This window comes from Tursiops truncatus, chromosome 8 (assembly GCF_011762595.2).
Source record: "Tursiops truncatus isolate mTurTru1 chromosome 8, mTurTru1.mat.Y, whole genome shotgun sequence".
NCBI lineage: Eukaryota > Metazoa > Chordata > Mammalia > Artiodactyla > Delphinidae > Tursiops > Tursiops truncatus.
In genome coordinates this window covers 56,033,055-56,058,643 of record NC_047041.1, presented here as the reverse complement: position 1 = coordinate 56,058,643, position 25,589 = coordinate 56,033,055, and the positions used below count along the sequence as shown (strand labels likewise).

The 25,589-nt window shown below is 52.7% G+C and overlaps 1 protein-coding gene across 6 annotated transcripts in view; it reads right to left on the bottom strand.

Annotated features, from left to right (window-relative positions):
- Positions 1-25,589, bottom strand: part of ARRB1 (arrestin beta 1) — a 122,578-nt gene that overhangs the window by 57,836 nt on the left and 39,153 nt on the right. For all 6 annotated transcript variants that reach the window (XM_033862266.2, XM_073808449.1, XM_073808451.1 and 3 more), the window contains exons 2-11: positions 13,265-13,295; positions 11,424-11,484; positions 8,353-8,397; positions 7,398-7,594; positions 5,979-6,038; positions 5,119-5,186; positions 2,807-2,942; positions 1,855-1,939; positions 1,354-1,426; positions 222-359 (exon numbers count right to left, since the gene is read on the bottom strand). In XM_033862266.2, coding sequence (XP_033718157.1) covers positions 222-359; positions 1,354-1,426; positions 1,855-1,939; positions 2,807-2,942; positions 5,119-5,186; positions 5,979-6,038; positions 7,398-7,594; positions 8,353-8,397; positions 11,424-11,484; positions 13,265-13,295 — 894 coding nt within the window. The remainder of the gene's footprint in view (positions 1-221; positions 360-1,353; positions 1,427-1,854; positions 1,940-2,806; positions 2,943-5,118; positions 5,187-5,978; positions 6,039-7,397; positions 7,595-8,352; positions 8,398-11,423; positions 11,485-13,264; positions 13,296-25,589) is intronic.

Sequence of the window (25,589 nt, the reverse complement as noted above, 5' to 3'; positions counted from 1 at the left end):
CTCTGGGGCACCCTTGGATAAGGGTGGGATTGGGGGACAGCTTCTCTGGCAGTTCAAGCTCATGAGGACAGGCCCTGGACAACGCTTGGGGAGAGGGTAGCCTGAGCCCACGCTGGCACTGGTGGGACCAAGGTGGGTGTGGACCCGTTTTGGGGAAGGGTAGGGGAGCCAGGGGAGGGGGGACATCCAAGAGCCTGGGACTAGGGAGGGTAGGTCCTCACAGGGTGCTGGAGGCCAGGTTCGTGTCCTCATGTTTGAGCTTCCCGTCCAGGGCGAGGCCCCGCTTCTCTCGGTTGTTGGCCAGGAAGGGGGTCAGCGTGTAGACCTTGCAGAATGTCGAGCTGGGCGCCACTGTGTCACTGGGAAGAAGGGGGACCGATGTGGAGATGCCCCCCAGAGCCAACCCCAGCCCAGCCAGGTCACAGAGCCCGGCCCTGCTCCAAGTCCCCCTCCGCCACGAAGGGGCCACATGGGCCAGGCCCAGCTCTGGCAGGGAGACCCCTGCCACCCAAAAGGGGCACATCTCTGCTCCACATGCAAAGAGCAATGACTCTGGGGTGATCCAACAACTTCATTCTTGGTTCGTAAGCAGGTGCAAGGTTTTAAAGATTCAAGGTACTGCTCGGCCCTGTGCTGTTTGGCTAGGATAATTTTTTAGTGGAGACAGCATGGACTTTTTCTTTCCCTAACACATCATTATGAAAGAATTTCAAACATACAGGAAAACTGAAAGAATTGTGCAGTGAACACCCATATACCCACCCCCTGGGTTCTACAATGAAGACCTTATTTGCTGTATCTCATCTCCATCCATCACGTGTAAGGTGTTTGGATTGTTCAGTCTTGACCTGCTTTTGCTCCATCCGCCATCCCCCTTCTCAACAATGAGCGAGCTGGGGTGTAGCAAGCCTCAGAGTCAGAAGAGCCCCAGCTCTGCCGCCGGCCAGCCCTGTGAGGCTGAGCAGGGCACCTCTCTGGCCGCATTTCCTTCCCTACGGACTGGGGTCAGCAGCAACCCCAACTCAGAGGGCTTTGTGCGATCTAGGTTTCCAGTACAGTGCAATTATTCTCTTCCCTCCATAACCCCGGTCCTCTTAGATTCACTAGCTCTTATTTTGTCATTCTAGTTTTAGTGGGTCTTTCCCCTGACTGTAGCATGCATTTCCTTATAGCTAAACCAAGTGGATGGTTTCTAAAAGGCTGTTCAGGGTCATTTACACTGAGCGGCAAGGAAATCTGAGGCCAGGCCCTCTGCCAGGTGGAGAAGAGCCACCTGGACCTGTGACCAGACCTAGGGCTTCTCTTTTCCCCACCGGATCCCACACGCCCAAAGCTGGCCTTGCGCTCACTTACTCGGCCTCTTCCATGGCCACGGGGCACTTGTACTGCGCTGTGTTGAAAAGGCAGATGTCTGCATACTGGCGCACTGGGGAGGAAGAGGGAAACAATGTGGGGTGAGCCAGGGGTCCCAGGCTCCCCGAGTTGGGGATGTTCAGCCCCAGACAACAGCCAGTCCACCAGAAGCTTCTGCAGGAGATGGACCCATCCTCTACATGGCAGCCCAAACATGCCCACTCCTTCCATAAACAAAAATCTCCCCCTGAAAGACAGCCCTGGCCAGAACCCAGGGAACCTAAGAGAAGAGGGGGCTTCAACAGTAAACTCATTACCCCGCCAATAAGCAGCCTGTGTTACCAGCCTCAAAAGCCTTGCCCTTTGGCTTAGCAGGCCTTGGGCTTCTCTGTGGGCCGGTAGTTATGTACAAGGCTGTTAGTGAGGGGAGAGCCTTCAGCTACCCCAACCCCTGGGAGGAGTCCCCTTGCCACCCCCTGGGCCGGCCCTCTGCCCGAGTACCCGAGATCTTAATCTTCTTCACTGTCTTGTTGGTGTTGTTGGTGACGTGGACGTTGACACTGATGGGTTCTCCGTGGTAGTAGATCTGGGAGGTGTAAGAAGGGAGAAGGATGGATGGGAAGCCTCCAAAGCTTTAGATGATGGGGAGGGAGAAGAGGCCCCACACACATCTCCTGGGGTTCCCCAGGCCTTGGCCACTCTGACATTGGCCCCAAGTTCATCAGCCACTTCCCACTTATGCCACTGGGCATGTTAAACTTAAGTTCCTTTGTGGGACCTTGAAAGATAATTAAGTTAGAAGGTGATACTCCTGTGTTCCACTCCGGGGTTGGCCACCAGAAGTAACGATAACAGTAATAATAACGGTAATGAGGGTGAGAGTGGTGTGACCTTGAACAGGTTATCTAAGCCTCAGTTTCCCCCTCTGTACAATGGAGGGACTGGAGTAGGTGATATATCAAGTCCCTGCCGGCTCTGGCTGCCTGGAATTTAGACCCAGGAGGGTCTGGAAGAAGCAGGAGAAAGGTGGGCAAGGGCTGATGCACTCACTGAGGGAACCTGCTCTGAATCCTCATTGAAGAGCCTCAACTTGCATCTTGGCCCAAGCACTTGCCTTCAGCTGCCCCCCCAAAGGGAGAGGAGGTGCTCACACTTCAAAGGGGGACAGGGGTGCAGGGAGATGGCCAGGACCCAGGACCCTTCAGGAGGTACGCTGACTTCTGAAGTCAATCTCACACTTCGAGCTCATGCCCCACCTCTGCCACGCCTTTAGTCCCCAAGAGGCTTCTCCAAATCCTCCAACGGAGGTCTCAGATTCCCTGAGCCCTGTGATCCTTGGGCTGGAGGCAGAAGCTCCCAGACGAGGAGGCCCGGAGGGCATGAGAGAGCTGGGATCTGAGGCTCCAGCCCTGGGGGAGCGGCCCCCACCCCCGGCCAAGCCCGAGCCTCCTACCTCCTTATCCAGGGAGGCCTCCAGATGCAAGGGCTTATCCGACATGAGGAACTGCCTGGTGGTCTCGGCTGTGGGCTGCGGGCCGGGCCTCTCCGGGGCGTATTGCACCTTCCGGATGATCAGGCGCACAGAATTCCTAGTGGAGATGGGTAAGAGCAAAGGATGACCAGAGTCACGTGCCTCCATCCTCTTTCCTTGCGACCCTCACATCCTTCTCTTGCTGAAGAGACTGCCATGGTTCCCATGACCTCGGACTCCAGTCCAAACTGCAGAGTTTGGCATAGGGCCTTGTCACCATCTGGTCCCACTCCAACCTCCTCCATCTTGTCCCCAGCCTCCTCCACTTCTTCACTATCATTCTCGATGGTCTATCTAGTCCTATTTCTAAAGCTCTGCTTATACTGGGTCCCAGCCTATAACACTCTCTTCCAGCTTCTGCCCTCATTTGCTTCCTTCCTCAAGGCCCAGCCAAACACCTGCTCGACCAGGAAACTCCCGAGATCCGCCCACTCTGATCTTCTCCTGGTCTGAACTCCCTCCCACCACATCAGAGGCCGAACCGTCCCACGGCAGCACTTCATGTGGATCTGTGTGCTGGTAGCCAGCGGGACGCTAAGAAAGGGACCGTTGTTTCACTTCCTGCATCTCTTATGTCACCTAATAGTGTGAGTTCTTTAAGGACAGAAGTTTTTGTCTACATTGTTCACTACTGTATTCTCAGTATTTATGACAGTGCCTGCTGCTATATAATAAATACCTGCTAAGTATCTATTAAATAAAAATATACACAGGGAGCAAGGGGCCCATGAAGAAACGGGGCTCAGAGAGGTGAAGGAGTTCAGTGAGGAGGTGTGGATTCAGGCAGGGGGAGTAAAGAGGATAAAGACTCAGTGAGAGGATGGAGGCCCAGAGATGGGATGGGGCTCAATGAAGGTGATGGGCTCAGGGAGGAAACAAGGACACGAAGATTTGGTGAGGGGATGGGACTCGGTCAGGCAGTCTCCTGTCAGGTGTGCTAGGTATCCTGGCATCCCTCTTTCTCAGCTAAGCCACCTCCATTCCCTGAGCTGGATAGCCGGGGCTAAAGTCCTAGCTCTCCCCAAACTAACTATATGACCTTGAGTAAATTAACCTCCGTGCCTCAGTCTCCTCATCTGTAAAATGGTGACAACAGCAGGACCCACTTCTTAGGGTTGCTGTGAGGACTGAATTAGTTCATACATGTCCGTCACTTTGAACTGTGTCTGGTGTCTAATAAGCTCTTGATAAGTGATAGTTGCTATCTCATTATTAGTAACTCCAGCGTGGACTTAAAATGTCCCATTGGTGGTAGGTGCTGGCTCTCAATGCTGCCTCCTCTTCCCTGCTCTGGTTAGGCCACCTACCACAACCTACAACTCCCTTCCTTTCTTCTGATCTCAGGGCTTAAGAAGAAAAGGGGGACAGAGAAGCAAGGGAGAAGGATCCCATCTCCACACACACGTAAGCTGCCAGGCTGGAGTTAGAGATGTGCAATGCATCCTGCGACCACTAGGTGGCAGACTCAGCCCGCTCCCTAAGAGGCTGCAGCGCCCTCAGGAAGCAGGGTGCATCAGAGCTGGGGTCTGAGGCCAGCCTCGCCGGGAGCCAGAGCAGAGCCCGACCCCAGGAGGGGCAGGTGTGAGCGCGGGGCTGGGCAGCTCACCCCAGAAGTCAGGGCCAGCTATTTCTGGCTGCTAGCTTGGGCTCTCTGTCTGCCCAGGGCTGTGTCTCTCCAGGAAAAGGTTTCCCCTCTCTGACATACGGCTGACCTCCTCCCTCTGCCCTGGGTGGGTTCACGTTCTCCCCTTCCCTGCCTTGCTTAGAAGCCTCCATTGACACCCCCCTAACCCGCCGCCACAACCTCCTGCTGATGGCCTCCCAGGAGAACTGGGAGATGGGGGTCCAAGCTGGCGGGAAACATCTTGTTCACTGTTTAAAACAATCTGATTTTCGTTTTTCGTTTTTTTTCCAAAACAAAATTAAAGGACACGCCGTCTGGAGAGGAAGAGATTAGAGGCAGGGAGATAAGGGAAGCGGGTACAGTGGTGCAAAGGAAAAAGCGCTGAGGCCTGAGCCAAGGCAACGGAGCCACCTCCCCCAGGAAGCCCTCACAACCTGCAAGCCTTCCCGAGTGCCCTTTGCAGAGTTCCCAAGGCTGGAATGTGAGGCCCCTCCTCGCACACTTCCAGGCATTGTGACTTCTGTCTTCTTCGGACTTTGCCCATCCTGTCTCCCTACCCCTGCCAGCAGGCAGCCCACGCCCAGGCAGGCGGAAGCTGCGCCCTTCTCACCGCTTGTGGATCTTCTCCTCCAGGTTCTCGGCGCAGAAGGCTTTCACTTCATAGTCCACACCGCAGGCCTGTGGGGAGGGGTCACTGACCGCAGAGCCTTGGAGAGGACCGGCTCCCGTGAGCACAGCCTGCCCACCCTCTCATGTAACAAGGCCGCTGGATGGGAGCACCACGTTCCCACGGCCTGACCCCCCTCGTCTGACTCGGAGCCCTGCGCTCAGCCAGCCGCGGGGCTGCCTCCCCCATCCGACCTTCCCGCAGAGCTGCTCCCTGACCGGGCTCCTCTCCAGACTCCTGCCTGTCTGGGGGGCTGTCCTCATCACTCAGCGAGGCAGCCGCCCAGAAACAACAACAGGCACCTCTGCAGCCCTGTTTAGAGAGCTCCCCCTGACCTCCGGTGCACAGACCCTGCACTGGGCGTGTCCCTGCAGCGTCTCACTCCACCCTCTAGACCGCACGACGAGGCACATCCTACCACCTCCATTTCGCAGATGAGGAAACGGGCTCAGAGATCTGAGGCCTGGGCCACTCATGGTGTCACTCCTCTCTGAGCATCAGTTTCCCCACCTGTGAAACAGTGATGATGGCACCTCCGCACAAGGTTGTGAGGCCAGCTGGTTTTCCAGAGAACATTCTGCAGACGACACCGAGGCCAGCAAGAGTGACCCTGGGCACATAACTGAGTGATACCGTATCTGCTGCCCTGTCTGAAGACTGCTTATCTGAGGTGGGATCAGCCTGGCCTAGAGGCAAGGAGGCTTCTACATGGAGGGTTCCAGCACCCTCCCCAGAGAGAAAGCCAGGGAACTGGAGACACAGTGTCCTGGACCCAGAGAGATGCTCCCTTGCGGGTGACCCACCTTCCCTGTGTCTTCAGGCCCCGGCTGCAACGTCACAGAACATGGGAGGTTCGGAGCGATCTGTTAAGAGGACGGACAGACCTGTCACATTCACAACTGACCTCTCTGTGTCTCCCACCCCAGGCACCCATACACACATTCATCAGACCAGGGGACCCTGAGGACAGGCCATGTCCCTCCCATCAGACTAGGGAATTCAGGGGACAGACCATGTTTCCCCCATCAGACCATGCCAAGCCACGCCCCATGTTAGACCAGAGCCCCTTCAGTTATGCCAAGGATTTCAGTGTTTTTCTTTATCTAAGGGTTTAACCCAGCACAGTCCCCACAGAACAAGAGGTGAAAAGGTCTTTCCACGATGTCCACTGTGGTAGGCAGAATAATGGCCCCCCAAAGATGTCCACATCCCCATCTCCAAAACCTGTGATAACGTTACCTTAAATGGCAAAAGGAACTCTACAGCGTGATTCACTTAAGGATCCTGAGATGGGGAGATTACCCTGGATTAACCAGATGGGCCTTATCACAGGGTCCTTAACAGTGAAAGCAGGAAGCAGAAAAGACAGCGTCAGAGTGATGGGATTCGAGAAAGACTGGACCAGCCATTGCTGGCTTTGAAGATGGAGGAGGGGCAGGCTAGGGACCAAAGAGTGTGAGTGGTTTCCAGAAGCAGGAGAAGACAAGGAAACAGTTTCCCTCCTGGAGCCTCCAGAAAGAAGGCAGCCCTGCTGACACCTGATTTTAGCCCCGTGAGACCTGATTTTGATTTCGGACCTCCAGAACGTAAGATAACACATTCGTGTTTTAAGTAGCAGGTTTAATTACTACCAGGTTTGCGATGATTCCTTAGAGCAGGCACAAGAAGCTAACACATCTATGACAGAGAGGATGGCTCTGCATCCTCTCCCCTTCTCTGACCCTCACAGAAAGCCGGGGGATTTCACTGAATCACAGAACCAGAGTCTGAGAAACAGTTAATTTGAAAATCCAGAATCTTGGGGTCTTGGAGTGGAAAGATGGCCGAGCAGGGAAAGCCACTACTTGCCATCCTCGTTTGTGAGCTGGGTTGAAGCAGGGCTAGTGGGCAGCCGGTCTGAGGGAGGAGACAGCCTTGCGGTGACCCAGGGGCCAGAAAGGGCTCCTTCTTTCTCTGCAGCAGCCCCCCTCGACCCCCCTTTCTCCCACCAATGACCCGGACTCAGGAGGGTCTGGGGAGTAGCGCAGAGGTAAGGGTGATGCCCCTGGCAGTGGCCAGAGACACTTACCAGGCAACGTAAGTGCCAATGCCCTGGTCCCAGCGTGCACTGGGAAACTGGGTGGCACGGCGCTGCTGCCCCAGCTGCCCCCATATGCCTGCCCAGAGGGCTTGCTAGACGTGATGTTTCTGGAGTGGGGCCCCAGGGGCTGGCAGTCCCTGACCTCAAAGGTGAAAGGGTAGGCGTGCTCGCCCAGCTTCTTGATGAGGCGCTCCTGCAGCCGAGTCAGGGGTTTCTTGTCCTCAGGGGCTGGCGGGAAGGACTGCACGTTGGCCACAAACAGGTCCTTGCGAAAGGTCAGGCCCAGGACATCCAGGTCCTCCCGGCCGTAGCGGAAGGCGCAGGTCAGTGTCACATAGACTGTGGGAGCAGGGGGCACTAAGGAGGGGCCTGGGAGGGCAGCAAACATCCCCCCCCCGCCCAGAGCGTGAGCCGCAGCCCTGGGACTGGCCCCACTGGAGGCACAGGTCTGTCCCAGAGCTCCTGCGGGGAGGGCTGCGCTGCCCTTGGGATGGGGTGTCAGGTGCCTGGCCCCTGGGAGGAAGTGGGGCTGACTGCTGGATCGGTTCTGTTCTTCTCCACCCCCACTGCAGCCCAGGGCATCTGTGGAGAGGGTCTGACAGGGTTGATAGGGGCTGGGAAGGAGCACAGTGGGAAAGAGTAGTGGGAGGGGAAACAAGTGCTGGGTGGTGTCCGGAAGGCTCAGAGTCTTGTCCCACTCACCCCCCGCCCCGCCTCCTGTCCTCCTGACCTTAGACAGTTCCTTGACCTCCCCAGGAATCAATCTTCTCTTCTGTACAATGAGACCCTAACTCCTGCTCTGTTTGCATCCCCAGCCTTGCAACAGTCATGATGGATTGATGTAAAAGGGCTCAGGGCATTAGAAGGTTCTCCCAAAATGGGCGCGGGCAGGGCCGCCCCAGGCCGGGGGAGGCCAAGGCACCTGCTCTGACGTTGACTGGAGCTGTCGAGGGAAGTACCAGCAGGGAGGGGCAGGGACAGGCTTGTTGCCTCTCTTACTGCTGACATTCTGCCTGCGAGTCAGGAAGGCCCTCGGCTGGAGGTCATGGAGGAAAAGGAGGCCCCTTGACAGGCTGGGGGTAAGGGCCACAGCTCACCTCTCCTCTCCTTGAGATACTCAGGATCCACCAGGACCACACCATCTGGAGGAAGGACAGAGGGTGAGTAGACTTGACCATTTCAACTTCTGAGCCCCAAACACCAAGTTCAATTTAAACTCAACCATTTTTCTGTCCAAAAGCATCATGAGCGAAATGGGGAGGCCAGCGCCCGGTCGATGGTACCACCATGTCCCCCCTTACGCACCCACCCAGGCTGGCCTGACAGACCCAGCTCACAACTTTGGGCAGATTATTTAACTTCTGTTTCTTCATCTGTTAGTCAGAATAAGAAGATGGGTCCAAAACCCCAGTATCAGGTATACTCTGGAATTCAGAAGGTTTGAATTGTAGGAACACCATATGGTCCATCTTCCACAGGTTGTCTAATGTCTTCTGCCAGCTCTGGGGCGGCACCCCTTGTCAGTCATTGATACCTCTGCAGGGAGACGCAAATATTTTCACCAAGAGGGTCCCTAAGGTATCGGTGGCCTCCCATCAGTTCAGGTCAGGTTTGCCACTGATTGAATTTTGTGTCAAACTCATGAACAGTTTGGGGCTTGCACAGCTTTGGGATTTGGGATTAACAGATGCTGTAGTACCTACGTCATAGGGCTCCTGTGAGGACGAGATGAGTCAGTATGTGTAAAGTGTTAGACAGTGCCTGACACGTGTGACACCATGGAGAATGTCCCGAGGCCTGGTCTTGGGAGTACAGAGTCCAGCTGAAGACGAAGGATGTTTTCTCTGCCCAGACCCCAGGAGGCCAAAAAGACTGGCTCAGGGGTCACCCCGTCACCTGCCCTCCCCAGTCTAACCCACAGCCCCCCTCACCCCACACTGACCCCCAGAGCTGACCCCTCAGAGGCCACATTAGGAAGTGAGTGCCCGGAGGGTTCCTGGTCTTCTCCCAGTGCTGGGCAGGTCCAAGGGACGACTGGTCAGGGGGTGCCCACCCCGTGCCCAGAGCCTGACGTTCATCTTCCCTCCTTTTACCGTGGGCTTTCCTCTGGGCCTGGGCACCAGGGGCTGAGTGGAAACTCAATGCAGAGGACATCCCAGCAAGGGCACTCCCCGAACCAGGGGTGTCAGGGAAGGCTCCCTGGGGGAGGGGGAGGGGGAACCAGGTCTTAAGGGCAAGTAAAGGTCATCATTTAGGTGACCAAGGGACAGCCCAAGGTGGGCAGTGGGAAGAGCATGGCTCTGAGGCTTGGGAGAGCAGACCCCGGAGGCGTAGGAGGAAGGAGGGCCAGGCCTGACCTTAAACGTCCTGTCTGTGAGGTCAGGGGGCTCGGTCTTGCCCCTGAGTTTGCAGGGTAACCAGGGGTAGAGTTAAACATCGGGAAGACACAATCAGCTCAACGTTGTGAGGGAAAAAGATTTTCTCACTGTGGGTCATTTGAGCAACTCTGGACGACGCCCCAGCACTCTCTGGGATCTGCAGGGCCTGGCATGAAGCAGGTGCTCTATGAACACTTGTCAAACAGTTCTCAGGGTGCCTGTGTGTGTTAGGGGAGCCAGATCCCTCGTGTCCCTCTCCCCAGTCCCCGTGACCCCGCTGCTATCCTTAAAGGCCAAGGGGTGTGAACAGCCCTGGCCTCAGACAGCCTGTAGGAAACTTTGCCTTGGAGCAGGCCACAGGCGAACACAGGGATGCTTGCTCCCTGCCTCCAAGTTCAGGGAGGAGATGGAAATGGCAGAGAGGGCAGTGAGCTTCAGAGGACACCAGACAGGGCTGGGGAGAAGAAGTGGGGTGGGGTCATAGTGCTCCAGGCCAGGAAGGGAGGGGCCTGGAATAGAGCTGGACTCTGCAGCCCACAGCCTGCTCAGGGACCCCAGGGACTCCCCAGGTCTCCTTCCGTAACGTCACAAAGGCCTTCCTCTCAGCGAGCTGAAACCTGCCACTCTGCTCCCTCTGCTCCCACCTGGGCTCTGGAACCACAAGTCACTCCTGTCCCCTTGGCCCCAGCAAAGCCCGCAGGGATGTGATGACAGGCCACGTTCTCTGTGAATTTTTCCCCCAGCAACACATCCTACTTTCTTCACCTGGACTTGGCCTCATGCAGTTTCCAGGGCCCATCCTCCCAAACCGTCACCTTCTTTGGCCTCACTCGGGTTTGTTCACGTCCCTCTTTAATCATTTAACCTCTCTGGGCCTCGTCCACGTTTGTAAAATAGGGGTCATCCTGGGCCTCCCTCCCTCAAACAGTTGTGGGAAGAAGCAATGAGACTGAGGTTCTTTAAGGAGAGCTTTGGTTCTTAGAATCCTAACTGGGGGCGATTCTGCCCCACAAGGGGATATTCGCAAGGTCTAACAACACTTTTGATTGTCGTCCTGGGATGGGGGGACTGCTGGTGTCTAAAGGGTAGAGACCAGGAATGCTGCTAAGCCCCCTTCAGCAGAGAGGATGGCCCCCGCCAGCAAAGAATGATCCAATCCGAAACGGCAAGAGTGCTGAGGTTGAGAAGCCCTGAACAAGAAAAAGTCCTTGCGAGGGGCCTTCAGCCACAGCCCAACCTCCGGTAAGAACCCCACGTCAGCGAGGACAGCCTCCATTTCACAAGCCCCTAGGTTTTCCTGTCACCTCCCACGCTTTGCCATTAGGAGGGAGCAGAACAAAGGTTCTGCGAAGCCAGACTGCCTGGGTTTGTTTGAATCCAGGCTCCTCGATCTACTCGCTCTGTGACCTGGAGGAAGTCACTTAACCTCCCTGTGCCTCGTTCTCCTCGGTAAAGCAGGGATGATAATAGGAGCAGTTACCCTCGGTGTTGGGTAATAATAAGGCTCACGATAAGTGGTGGCTGTTGTCATCCTCCTGGTGTCATCAGGCACTGGCCCTGCTTCTTACCTCAATCCTTCCCACAATTTCCTCTCACAGGTCCCTCAGTTGAAGAGGAGAGTAGCTGCTTAGTAAGCTTTTGCTGACTGAACGCACGTCCTGTTCTTGGTACCAGGCCACTCTGGAGACCTGAAGGCTATTCCTGGGCAGCTTCAACACGCTCTTCTCTGGAAGGAGCCAGGCCAGCCCTGCCTCCCCCCTCCCCTCCCTCTCTGGCCTCCAGGGACTCACCCACGGGGTCCACGAGGTCGATGTGGTCCACAAAGTCCCGCTTTCCCAGGTAGACGGTGAGCTGGGGAGGAGAGGCACAGAGGGTGTTAGCAGCTGTGGGTCCCCGCCCTGGAGGCAACCCTGGGAGCTGCCCCTGAAACCCCTGGACCCAACCCTAGCCCTCATCAAAATCCTAACTGGACTTGGACCTGAGCCCCAGTCCTAATACTAACAAGCCCTCGTATAATTTGTAAAGCACCCGTTCATCCCAAAGCCCTGTGAAGAAGTTGTCATCGTTCCCATTTTGCAGATGAGGACACTGAGGCCTGCAGGGATCTTCCTGCCAAGCACCACTGAGGGTGGAGAGGCGGCAGCAAAGGAGTCTGCTGGGAGGGGGTGCTGGGTGCAGCTCTGAAAGGACGGGGGGACCCAGAGCAGGGCCAGCAGCGCCGAGAGGGTGCTCTGAACACTGAGCTCTGTGCCCTTCACTGCTCCCGGCCTCTGTGCAGCCTGCACTGATCCACTCGAAGGATTTGTTTTCCGAGGCAGTGAGTGCCCCACTCATTAAACAGTCTTCAGGGAAGAACCCCAGAGCTAGAATCCAGAGTGTCATCCTGGATGCTTCCTACTCCTCCCCAATCCCTAAACACTGACGAGTCTCCCTCCACCAGATTTCTCCATCCTCACAGCCAGCCTTGGCTGAACTACACACCAGCCCCTTGACGGTCTGCTGCCTGGAGCCTCCCCTACTTTGGACCTTTCTCCCCTCCTCAGCCACACTGGTCATCCTAAAATGCAAATCTAACCATGGTAGTCTGGTCTGAAAACCCTCTGATGGTTCCTCAGTGCCCAGAGGTAAAATGACAAATGAGTTTCATTCCAAATGCCAACTCTGATTGATTGGTAAGGGCTGCCTGGGGCCCTGGGTTGAGAAGAATCCAAGATGGAATATGGGCTCAGCAGGAAAGGGTGAGCAGTGATTGGTGATGTCTGCCTCGGGCTCAGAAGGGAGACGTGGGTGATTGGTGATGTCTGCTGTGGGCTTAGAAGGGAGACGTGGGTGCACATGGTGCTATCTGCCAGCCCAGGCCAGGAGTCCGAGCTCCTAAGCCTGGCCACCTCCCCCTCTCAGCTCCCGCTCCCTCTGCCTCCCTCTTGGCACCCAGACTCCCTACAACTTATGTTCACACCTTGCATGCCCTTTTCCACCCTGCCTTGCCTGGGAATGCATCTTTCCCCACAGAAGCCATCCCTGACCACCCAGGCTGGGTCTGCAGCTATACTTACCACTTTATATTGAAATTACCAGTTTCTGTGTCTACCTCCCGCACCTGGCCCTGAGGGGCACGGGCTGTGCCTTATTTATCTCAGTACACCCTACCCTGATTCCCACTGGCTCAGCCTATACCTGACATGGAATGATGTCAGTAATATGTGCTGAACTGAGAGGAAAGCAGGATGGAGCCTGGGGCCGTATTAAGAAAGAGAACAGGGCAGGCACTGGGAGCTGCCCCGGATAACAGGGTTCAGTAGAGAGGCTCCAGGGGCCGCTCATGCCGGAGGACTCACCACCCCTGAGGCCCTTGGCACTTGCTCTAATTATTGCACTCACAGTGCAGCCTCTCCGTGATGGGCCACACCAGGGCAGGGGTTCCCTAAAGTCCAGGAGAGTCGTCCTGCCCCCCTGAGACGGCAAGTTTGCTGACAGGGCCCCTCTCCTTGTAGTCGAGGGCTCCTAAGGACAGGGCTGTGTCTCTCCCTCAGACAGGGTGTGCAGGTCCTTCGCGGCAGTAAAGATGCCGGAAGAGGGGATGAGAGTTTGAGGACAGAGAGGAGACAGGGTGCGGCTGCTACAGACTCACCTTTCCATTGGGGCTCGCCTTCTTGAACACCCTGGGGAGAGAAAGAGCGGGAAGGCCAGGTTAGCATATCCCGCCCAGGGGAAGGTTCCTGCAGGCCGTCCCTCGGCAGGACCAGAACAAGGGGTCTGGAGTGACTTGCAGGCACTGACCAAGCGCTGGGAGCCGTAACAGTGCCTGGCATGATCAGATCTCACTCTCTTCCACTGCCATCCCCACCTGAGACGCCATGCTTGCCTTTATAGGTCCCCTGGGCTCCCTCGACAGCCCCCTCAGTCTGTTCCTCACCCAGCAGGCGGAGGGAGTCTTCTAAGATAGGTCAGACCTGGCCGCTCATTTGCTCAAAGTCCTCCCAGCTCATGCAGAGGCACGGCCTTGTGTGTGTGGTTTGCCCTCCCCCTTTACCTCCCAGCTTCACCTCCCCCTACTCTCCCCCATCCTCCAGCCGCAAGCCTGCTGGCCTTTCCTCCAACACACCAGGGTGGTCCCTGCCTCAACAGTCCCTTCCCTGGGACGTTCTCCCCACACAGATACACTTGCCCAGCCCCGCGCTTTATACGATGACGCTTCACCCTGTGCCTACCCAGTGTTCCACATCCTCTCACTGTACTTTCCCGTTTTCCACAGCACTCACCACTTCCTAACCCACTACATAACTGACTCTCAGATTACATTTATGCCTGTCTACTCTGCTAAGGGCAGGGATCTTTGTCCCTCTCGTCTACTGATGCGTCCCAAGCACCTAGAACGGCACATCTAGTAGGTGTTTAATAAACCTGTGTTAATGAATGGTAGGCAGCCAGCACTTAATAAATATTAGTTGAGAGGGTGAATGAATGAATTAGTGAAGGAATCAACTGAGGAACTGAGGCCAGGAAGGGAGGGAATGTGCCCACGGCCACACAGCAGAGCACGGATGTGGGGTCGGGCAGAGGCATGGTCCCTGACTCCCGTAAAGTGCTCCCTCTGCCTCCCAGAGCACACCCTGGGCCCCAGCAGCTCTTCCTGCTGTCTCCCTGCAGCTGGTCTGGGAGCCTGAGGCCCCTCACCTATCCCCCATCATCCAGCCCCAGAACCGCTCAGAGCAATGTTGGGAGGGAGAGAAGAAAGGTAGAGACGGAGACCCAGAGGCAGAGAAGGTATTGGAGGAGGGAGGGGAGGGAGGGAGGGAAGGGAGGGGGATGCTGGCTCTGGAGATGTGACAATAAAGGATGGAATGAGAGATGATAAAACAAACAAACAAGAGAGGGAGAGAGAGACAGTCACACAGAGAGATGGAGCAGACACAGAGCAACAGAGCAGACCTGCATGCGCTGCGAGCGATGCAGGCAGCCCAAATGCTGGAGGGGCAGGAGGTCCAGCAGGCATCCAGGGCAAGGCGGGGTGAGGCCCACAGTGTCCCAGCGACAGCAGGTCCTCCCAGAGGGGAGTGGGGTGGTGGCTCTGTGCTGCCTCCGTAGCCCCCCCATCACTCCTCCCCCCTTACTTTTGGGGCCCAAGGGACCACTGATGGGTCTGAGCTTGGTTGGCAAATAAGAGCCTAGCACATCCCTCCCCCACCTCCCCTAGGAGTTCTGGGTTTTTCTCCTCCTCATAAATATTTATCAGTGTTTGGAGTGTGAAGATGCCACAGTCAGCTGGGGTATAATAATTGCTAAAGTGAGAAAAAAAAATACAGATCACACAGTTTGAACTAGCAGCTCCCAAGCTAAGGCCAGACCTGCAGAGGAGACCAGAGAAGTGACAGGCCACAGAGATCCCAGCTGCTTCCAGAAGCCTCAGTCCACCCCTCAGGAGCCCTGGGTCTGATGGAAAGGAGAGGCCACAAATGCCTGAGGCCATCCCAGTGACCCCTGAGAGGGACCAGCAGCACCCTGGCCACAGGAAGCTGGTGCGGGGGGCCAGCTGGGAGTAGTGATAGTCAGAGAGAGAAGGGAGGGAGGGAAGGAAGGAAGAAGCAATTAACATTTTTATAAAGTAGGAACTAGCATTTGTTGAGTGCCCAATTAATTATTTCTCATAACAGCACTGTGAAATGAGCATTATAACCCTCATTTTACAGACAACGAACTCGAGATTCAAAGAGACGTAGTAATTTTCCCAGAAACATACAGCAAGCAAGGGGCTAATAAGTCAGGATTCAGACCCAGTTCTGTCTGTCTGCCTCCAGAGGCTGGTTATTTTCTGTCCAACCCTGCTACTTTCCTAAAGCAGGTGTTTTTATCAACGTCAGGAATAACAGAAAAAGGGGAAATGAGGACAGGAGTTGGGGGGAGAAATGAAAGGGTGAGGAAGGAGCGACCAGGAGAGTAAGCGTGACGAGGGGCAGGAAGCACGGCCAGCCCAGCAGTGGGAGATGGCCCGCTGCTAACTCAACCAGCCACCGGGCCACCTCCTCAGGAAGCTGGACGCTGATGGCTTCCTCAGACAACAACAACAGCTGCGGGCGCGTCCAGGCTTGTACGCCCTCAGCATGTCTCAGTATTTTTCCCAGAACACTGTTGTTGATCCTTCCACAATCCCATTTCAGAGATGAGAAAACTGAGGCTCAAAGAGGTGAATTATGGCTGCCTGTCTCCAGAGCCCATGTCCTTTCCACTCTGTCCCACAGCCAAACGGTCCCTGAAACAACTCCACTGGCTTCCTGACCACAATGCTGTCAGAGAAAAGGCCCCTGCAGGGGTGCTTCCAGTTCACTGGGACCCCCACCTGGTGCAGGACCTCAGAGATGGCTTCTGCCTGTCCACTTTGAAGAGCAAGCACAAACACACAAAACTGAGGTAAAAGCCAAACTTCCAGACTGTGGGATGGCTGGGTTTAGTTCATCCCCAAGTCCCGTTTGTACCCCATAAGCCCGACCCTCAGAGCCAAAGCTGGGTCCCACGCAAGAAATACTGGTGGTGTTCTAGCTGATTAAGACTCTCTGGAGATAAGGAACAGAAACCCACCTAGCAGAGCTCAAGAAAAGGAGAGGGTATGATAAGGAGGCAAAAATCTCACGGGAAGGATATGCAGGCAGGACGCACGGGGGCTGGAGCCGGGAACGGGGAAGCCATCAGCCTCTCAGGCGGCTGCTCTCTTTCTCCACCTCTCTCCCTGGGGCTGCATGTTCTCCCGGCTGCACTGCTCTGTGTGCGGCTGCTACATTGCCTCTGTGGACCAACTCTCTTCTTACTCAGGGCTTTTCTGCCCCTCCATCATTTTGGCTTGCATGTGGCTCTCACTCCGACCCTATTTCTACTCTGCCTCTGCTCAGCTTCCCACGGTTAACTGGTTGAATGGCCCAATTCCAAATCCCCAGGAGAGGAATTTCATTGGTCAGTTTTGGTCAGGTGTCCGATGCCTGGGCCAATCAACTAGGCTTAGGGTGTGTCATGTGGTCCATCAGGCATGGGCAGAGGAGGGTCTGTAGAGCAGTGTTTTTCAACCCAGGGGTCACAACCCATTAGTTGACAATGAAATCAACTTACAGAGTTGCCACCAGCACTTTGTTGTTGTTGTTTTTTAATGCAATAGAATAAAAGATACAAGCGTCAGGTGCAGATGGCAAAGGTATAGTAGATACTACTATTATACTACTATAGATACTACTATACTACTATTTTACCAATATTCTATTGCCCTCTAAGGCTGGGCATATGGGTGGATCAAATTTCTCCAGTCCTATGAAGTTAGTCGTGCCCATGCAGCTTGCTCTGGCCAAGGGAACATGCGTAGAAGGGCCATATGTCACTTCCGGGCAGAAGCATTTAAGGGCTGGTGCATGATTCCCCATGCTGTTTATATTAGCCTTCTATGGAGGCTATAACAAAGGGTCACAAACTTAGTGGCTTAAAACAACATAAATGTATTATCTGGCAGTTCTGTAGTTCAGAAGTTCAAAATGTACCTCACTAGGTTAAAATCAAGATGTTAGCAGGGCTGCGTTCCTTTCCAGAGGCTCTAGGGGTAAATCTGTTTCCTTGCCCTTTCCACCCACATTCCATGTCTCAAGGCCTCTTCCTCCATCTTCAAAGCCAGCAACAGCAGGTTGGGTTCTTATCACATTGCATTGCTCTGACCTCCTCTTCTGCCTCCCTCTTCCACTTTTAAAGACCCTTATGAATACATGTAGCTCCCTATTTTAAGATCAACTGATTGCCATGTGATATAACATATTCAAAGGTTCCAAGGATTAGGACGTAGACATTGTTGGGGGGCCATTCTTCTGCCTACCACAGCCTCTTTCCTCTATCACTGAAACCAGCAATGATCTGGATGGGAAAGCCTTCAGAGACCGAAATCCCAGGGCTCTCCTGCTAGATGACAGACATGTAGCATGAGAGAGAAAAAAAGCTCTTGAGCCACTGAGATTTGGGGGTTGTTTGTAACTGCAGCAGACCAGCTTCTCCTGGCTAATGGGAAAAGTAAATATTATTTAGTAAAACGTTTGTTTCAGATGAACTGAGTTGCAATGTAAAATGAATACCACGCTGCACATTTTTAACTGTTTAAAATCCACTGTTCTAGAGAACATGCCTAAAACAAACATGCTGTATCAGTGTCTGTGCAGCCTGCTGGATCCTATCTTCTGATTCTGCCGCTTTTCTGCGTGCCACCAGTCCTCCCAATGTCCCTTTGTGCCTATAGGGAGAGGCCTATATCGTGAGGGACCCAGAACAAAGTACCTTCCTAGATAGATTACCCAACAACCAAGAGTTTATAAGTTTGTATAGTACAGCCAAACAATGGAATAATACTACATAGCATTGAAATTATGCTTGCATCTTTCATAACACAGGGAAATGCCTATGATAGAATATTAAGCAGAATAAATCAGGAATCAAAACAGTATTTTGGGCATGAGCTCAACTTTATACTCAATAAATACCCAAAAGAAAGAAGGAGAAGACAAGGATGTTAATATGGCAATACTCCTCAAACTGATCTATGAATTCAATGCAATCCCTATCAAAAATCGCAGCTGGATTTTTTGCATTGACAGGCTGATCATAAAATTCATATGGAAATGTAATAGCAAAAACAATCTTGAAAAAAAAAAAAGGAACAAAGTTGGAGGACTCAGACTTCCCAAATTCAAAACTTACTACAGGGACTTCCCTGGTGGCACAGTGGTTAAAAATCTGCCTGCCAATGCAGGGGACATGGGTTTGATCCCTGGTCCGGGAAGATCCCACATGCCACGGAGCAACTAAGCCCGTGTGCCACAACTACTGAGCCTGTGCTCTAGAGCCTGCGAGCCACAACTACTGAAGCCCACATGCCTAGAGCCCGTGCTCCACAACAAGAGAAGCCATCGCAATGAGAAGCCCGCGCGCCGCAACGAACAGTAGCCCCCATTTGCTTTCTCACAACTAGAGAAAGCCCACGCGCAGCAACAAAGATCCCACGCAGCCAAAAATAAACAAATAAGTAAATAAAATTTTAAAAGAAAAGAAAAAGAAGAACAATAGCAAGTGTTATCAAGGGTGTGGAGAAACAAGAACCCTCGTACATTGCTGGTGGGAATGTAGAGCAGTGCAGTCGCTTTGGCAAACAGTCTGGCTGTCCCTCTAAACATCAAACATAGAGTTAACATATGACCCAGCAATTCCATTCCTAGGTAGATACCCAAGAGAACTGAAAACGATGTCCACACAAATACTTGTACATAAATGTTCATAGTGGCATTATTCATAACAGTCACAAAAAGTGAAAAAGAAGTCCATCAATTGATGAATCTATTTTTTTTAAAGTGGCATATACATCCAATGGGATATGATTCAACCATAAAAAGGGATGAAGCACTGATTCATGCTACAACATGGATGAACCTCGAAAGTATTGTATTAAGTGAAAGAAGCCAGACACAAAAAGCCATATATTGTGTGATTCCACTTATACGAAATGTCCAGAATAGGCAACTACATAGAAACAGAAAGAAGATCAGTGGTTGCCCGGGGCTGGTGGGAGGGGGAAATGGGAAGTGATTGCTAATGGGGTGATGAAAATATTCTGGAATTAGATAGTGGTGACGGTTATACAACCTTGTGAAAATACTCAAAAACACTAAAACTGCTAACATTATGGTATGTAAATATCTCAGTTTTAAAAACTAAAACTAAAAACAACCCCAAAAAATTAATGAAAGGAAAGGAAATGTGCCTAAATGTTAACAGGGGTTGAAGGAAACTCTGTCCACCCACCCACTCATTTCTTTATACCCCATATTTTTCCATGTTGTACAATGAGCACAAATTACTTCATAAAGATGCCAGGGCTTCCCTAACAAGGTATGTCTCAAGTCTTAGTGAAAAAAATATTGTAAGCACAGTAGAGAAAATATGGCTCCTGTCATTTGGATCCTTTGATGCTAGAATCTCTGATTCTGCGATTTTACAAGCCAGAGTCCACATCTCTGTGATTCCTCAGAACCTTCCCCAAGCCTGCTGTGTCAACTGCCAGAACTGCATGCTGTGTCTTCTGCTCAGCACTCTCCTTCTCCAGGAAGCTTTCCCTGACTCCCCCCAGGTCTGGATTAGACGCCCCCCAACTCCCACACCCAGTGTGTCTCCGTCACAACATTTACCACACTCTGTAAAAGTCTGTTTACTCACCCTCTGCTTCTCTTTCATAACTTATATGAGAGTAGAGATCTTATTTGTATTTTTGACACTGGATCCCTGGGGCACAGCACGGTGCCTGGGCCACAGTAGGTGCTCAGTAAATAAAAACAGGTGGAATGCTGTTGAATGAATGCCCTAAGAGAGAATTAGCCAATAGTGAGGATGGATGACGTTTAAAAAGATGGTGGGGATGGTCCTTTGCTCTGGGTGAGTGGACTCCAGGGATTTCTTCTTCTATCTATGCTTCTCTTCGGCTGTCAGGATCAACAGGCACCGGGCTTAGAAAATACTTCATAGGGGCAGGGTCCCAGCCACCATCAGGCTGAGCCAGGTATACAACTGATACACCCCCACGGGCCTCTGCTCAGCTTTGACCAATGACTCTCCCATTTATCATTCACTTACCCGGTAAACATTCACACACTCCTACCACTGCCAGGCTCTGCAGGCACTAAGATGTTCCTGCTGACAAAAAACCACGGTATAGTCAAGTGAGATAAACCCACCAATCACGTCGGCCACCGTGCATTAAGCTTTCCCTGTAATCCAGGTGCTGTGCTAAGAACTTCACACACGTTAAGGTAGTATATTATGCCATCTAAACATTCCCATTTTTCAAAGGGGAAACCTGAGCTTCAGAGACCGTGAATAACTTAATCAATGTCTCAAAGCCAGCATCAGAAAACTCATACAGGAGAGGAAGCCCATGAACAGGCTGCCTATGGGAAATCATTTAGCCAAACATGTCTTACTCAGCATCAGAAAACTCATCTTGTAGAGATTATCCACGAACGTAGATTCACTACCAGTGAACTGAGAGAGCACTGGCAACAATTCAATCCTTTGCGAGCATCAGAAAGTTCATGTTAGATAAAAATGCTATGAATACAGTGAATGTGGGGAGACCTTCAGATGTTAAGCTCAATCAACAACAGAAAACTCATCCAGGAGAGAAATCAGGGGCCAGTTACTACTCTAAGTGTATCATAAACGTTAACTCATTTGTTCCTCCAACAACATATGAGGAGGTACGACTATCCCACTTTCGCAGATGAGGAAACTGAGGCACAGAGAGTCTAAGTCATTTGCCCAAGGTCACACAGCTAGTAAGGCGCGCAGCTTGATATTGGAACCCAGGCAGTCTAGCTGCAGGGGTGACACTTTTCACCACTCACAATACTACCTTATAGGTAGGATTGTGTGGTTGTGTCTGAGGGGGTCAGGAAAGGCTTCAAGGGAGGAAGTAGCAACGAGGGGGATCTTGAAGAACACACAGAGGTGCGGAAGAGGTGACAGCACTGCAGGTGGGGGCCTCACAGCTGAGTCCACTGTGCATTTGAGAGACAGTAGGCAATCTGCAGTATGTCCCAAGTGCCTGGGAGGAGCACCAGGGAGGAGGACGGACCAGAGAAGGGTCCACTCGCTTCCCTGATAGTCACGGAGCACCTCCATGCCCCAGGCCCTGGGTAGGTATAAAGGGTCTCGAATGCCAGACTAAGGACCTCAGACCATATCCAGAAGGCAACGGGGAGCCATAGGCACTTAGGGGGAAGGAAAATGGCCAGGACTGTACCTTGGACACAGAGATGCTGTCACCCCATACCTTTCCCCCATCCCTGCGCCTGATAGCAGTCATAGCTCAGCTAGGTAGGGTAGGGACCTGCAAGGGGGCATTCACCCTCAGGTACACCTGCCCTACATTCTGACCCACTTTCCTGGGTGTGAGAACAGCCATCAGGGAGCCGGGAGGTGTGAGGAGCAGGTAGCTGTGGCAGCAAGGAGCTTTCTAGAGCCCTTATCACACCCTCCCTGGTAGCAGAGTTATTTGTGTGCAGGCTTGTCTGGTCTACCAGAACTGAACAGCCCTCCCTGTGTCAGAACATTGCCTGCCCGTTTATCCACCATGAGTGCACCTGCTTCTCAGGACAGCCCAGGACAGGGGGAGGAGGCAAGAAGACAGGAGATGTCACCCCTGTTTCACAGATCTGGGGAGCATGAGGGATCACAGTGTAGCCTGCTTTATTTCCCAGACGGAGAAATCAATGGAAGAGAAGAATCTTGCACCTGGCCAAGAAACTAAGGCCCAGAGAGACTCTGAGGTGTGTCCAGTCACAGACTGGGAGGAGAGCCCCAGGCTTCTGGTGCTCCTGTCACACCCCTGCTCAGAATCGTGCATGGCTTCCTTGGGCACAGGCCTGAGGGGTGAGGGGTGGTGGATGGGGGTCTGGCCAAGTCAAGCTCCCGGGCTCCAGACTTCTCACAGGCGTCTAGGCAGACAGCAATTGCTCCAGCCTCTTGTCCACATTCATGTGTTCACTTTTCTAGCCATGATCCATATATGTGAAGATTTCCAGGGGATGCAGAGTGAGGGAGGAGGGGAGCCACCAGGTGGCCACGGACGGAGGGGAGAGTTTCTTAAAGGAGCCTGGCCCATTTTCTAGTAACCCACGAAACTGGAGATCTGAAATCGAAAGCTAATAATTTCACCAAGCAGGCTGGCCGCTGGATCCCAAAGAGCCCACAAACTGCACCTGAATGCTCTCCAGCCTTCTCGAGGGTTGAGAGGCAGGAAGGGAAGGGTGCTGGCAGAGGAAACAGTGCAGACGCTGAAGCACGCAGACCCCGCCTGAGTCCTGTGTGACCTTGAGTTTTGCTTCCTCTCTGAGGCATACTTTCCATCATCTGGAAAGTGGGGTTGATATCTACCCCATAGGTGAAGGCATATATAGAGCCTTGGTACCTAGTAGGGAATGATAAAGGAAAGCGGACATCATTGGGACTGTAATTATTATTGCTATTATCCTCATTCCCTGAGCCAACACTCTGCCTTCCCTCCAGCGCCCAGGGGAGAGTTCTTGCCCAGCTGTCCCTCAGGTGGGAGGGGATGGTTATATTAACTCCACTGGAGACAAACAAGTTTTTTTAGCTGTCTCTCTCTCAGTCTTGGGTAGAAAACAGCAGTTTATGATATTCTCTTCCTAGTTTAGACCCTCACATTCCAGAAATCTCCAGGGACATGCCCTGTTATTCCCTCTTTCTGTAATAGCCTTTCTATCAGTTCTCCCACTGCAATCCCTCCCATCCTTCCTTCCCAATGTCACCTCATCCAAGAAGCCTTCCCTGACTGCTTCAGCTTAAAGTGTCCTTGCCCTGACCCCTTCCTCCTTCCCTCTCTCCAACCATCTTTGCTACTCCCCTCCTTGCTTTTCTTCCTTTTTTTCCCATCTCTGGGCCTGACACTGTTCTTACCTCCAGAAGATACAGGCCCCTGTGCCTTGTCACCAGGACACCTGCACTCTGGAGCAGGGAGAGAGAGAGATACTCCACAAATAAACAAAACCCTCCCTCAGAAGCCCAGCAGGAGGGTGGGATGATGCCATGTATGATGTGCCCAGCTCAGCTTCAGGCACACAATAGCCACCCACACGTGCACTTCTCCCTTCCTCGCCTCTATTCTGCCCCATGTCCCCTCAGCATCCACACGAGCCTGCACATCTCTGCTCCCCAGTGGATGGCGTGGAGTGAAATACTGACAAGCTCCAGAGAGCAGGAACCCTGTCCTCCTTCAGTCATCTTCCTTGGTATATAGTGGGTGCTTAGTAAATATTTCGAAAGAATGAATAAATGCATAAACAAGGGCCAAACCCTGAGCCTGAAGATGGGGAAAAATAGGACTTGGGCCAAGAGACGATTCAGAGGCGGGCCGCCTGGCCGCCAGGATAAAACACGGGTGTGTGACGCGGCAGCCATGGTTTTCCCAGTGGGAAGACTTTATTTAAAGTTCTACTTGCGTGTGTGTGTGTGTGTGTGTGTGTGTGTGTGTGTGCGTGTGTGTGGTTTTTTTGTTTTTGCCAATTTGCACATATAAACTTTGAGGGATACAGAAGAACATATAATAAAATAAGATATTGATTCAGAAGTGTTACTTTTTTCTCCATTGTCACATTTCATGAAATATCAGAACAGATCAGTAGGGCAGTGCATCTCCAACTTTGCTTCAACCACTCTGGGGGCCAGTCAGGGGCTGAGAGCCCTCTGTGGTCAGGAGCTCTGTCCAGATTGAAAGGTATGGCCTAGGATAGTGGCTCTTTCTTGAGAAAGAATTTTGGGGAGAAAAACCCACGTCTTATATTTAGCTAGATACAGTGCCCATGATGGGCTGGAGCTGGCTTGTACAGGCTCATAGAGCCGACTGTCACACTTGTAGGAATGTTGTGAGCTAGTTGTTAAACACAGCCATTGCCAATGGCTCTCTACTGGGGGTGAAGTGGCTGTCTCAGCCCCCTGGGGGACATTTGGCAATGTTTAGAGACATCTGGGTGATCACGACTTGGGGGAGGGGTGCTACTGGCATCTAGAGGGCGGAGGTCACGGGTGCTGCCGGCCCCTTCCCTGCTCCCAACAAAAAACCTCGAGCCCAAATGTTAACAGTGCTGATGGTGAGAAATCCTGATCCAAAATTACAGTTAAATAAATTATATTAAAAACAAAGGGAGGGGGACTTCCCTGGTGGCACAGCGGTTAAGAATCTGCCTGCCAATGAAGGGGACACAGGTTCGAGCCCTGGTCCAGGAAGATCCCACATGCCACGGAGCAACTAAGCCCATGCGCCGCAACTACTGAGGCTGTGCTCTAGAGCCTGCGAGCCACAACTACTGAGCCCTCGTGCCACAACTACTGAAGCCCACACGCCTAGAGCTTGTGCTCCGCAACAAGAGAAGCCACCGCAATAAATAGTAGCCACCACTCTCCGCAACTAGAGGAAGCCCCCATGCAGCAAAAAAGACCCAACGTAGCCCAAAATAAATAAATAAATAATTTTTTTAAAAAAGTAAAAAAAAAAAAACAACAAAGGGAGGGCTTCCCTGGTGGCGCAGTGGTTAAAAATCCGCCTGACAATGCAGGGCACACGGGTTCGAGCCCTGGTCCAGGAAGATCCCACATGCTGCGGAGCAACTAAGCCCATGCACCACAAGTACTGAGCCCGCACTCTAGAGCCACAACTACTGAGCCCTGCGCCACAACTACTGTAGCCCGTGTGCCTACAGCCCGTGCTCCGCAACAAGAGAAGCCACCGCAATGAGAAGCCCGTGCACCGCAATGAAGAGTAGCCCCCGCTCGCCACAACTAGAGAAAGCCCGCGCACAGCAACGAAGACCCAATGCAGTCAAAAATAAAATGAATAAATAAATTTATTTTAAAAAAACTATCAACACTCATTAAAAAAAAAAATAAAGGGAATAAATAGTCAAAACTTATCACTTACTATTTTTTACTAAATTTCTCTATAAAGATGGTGCCCTACTGTGCATCTCTTCCCAACTCCATGTTCAATGACATGACATTAGTAGGGTGAAATCCTTGGTGGAAGAATTTACACCACAGAAATTGGCAAATACTAAAACCCCACCCCCCCTTTTTTTTCTGGATAGCCAGCTGTTACCAGTGGACCATTGGATGTGACCCTAAATAGAGAAGGGAAATTCGGAAGCCTGGTGGATGCTTCTAAGTTTCCAGCCCAGGCAAATGGCTCAGCACCAGCCTGCTGTATGCAGTCACAAACTCTACACACCTCACACACACACACACACACACACACCCCATGCATACACACAGAGACACATACCCACAAACACCACACACACACACCACACATACCCTACACGCCCTACACATGTACCTACAGGCACACCACACACCACACATGTACAAAACACACCACA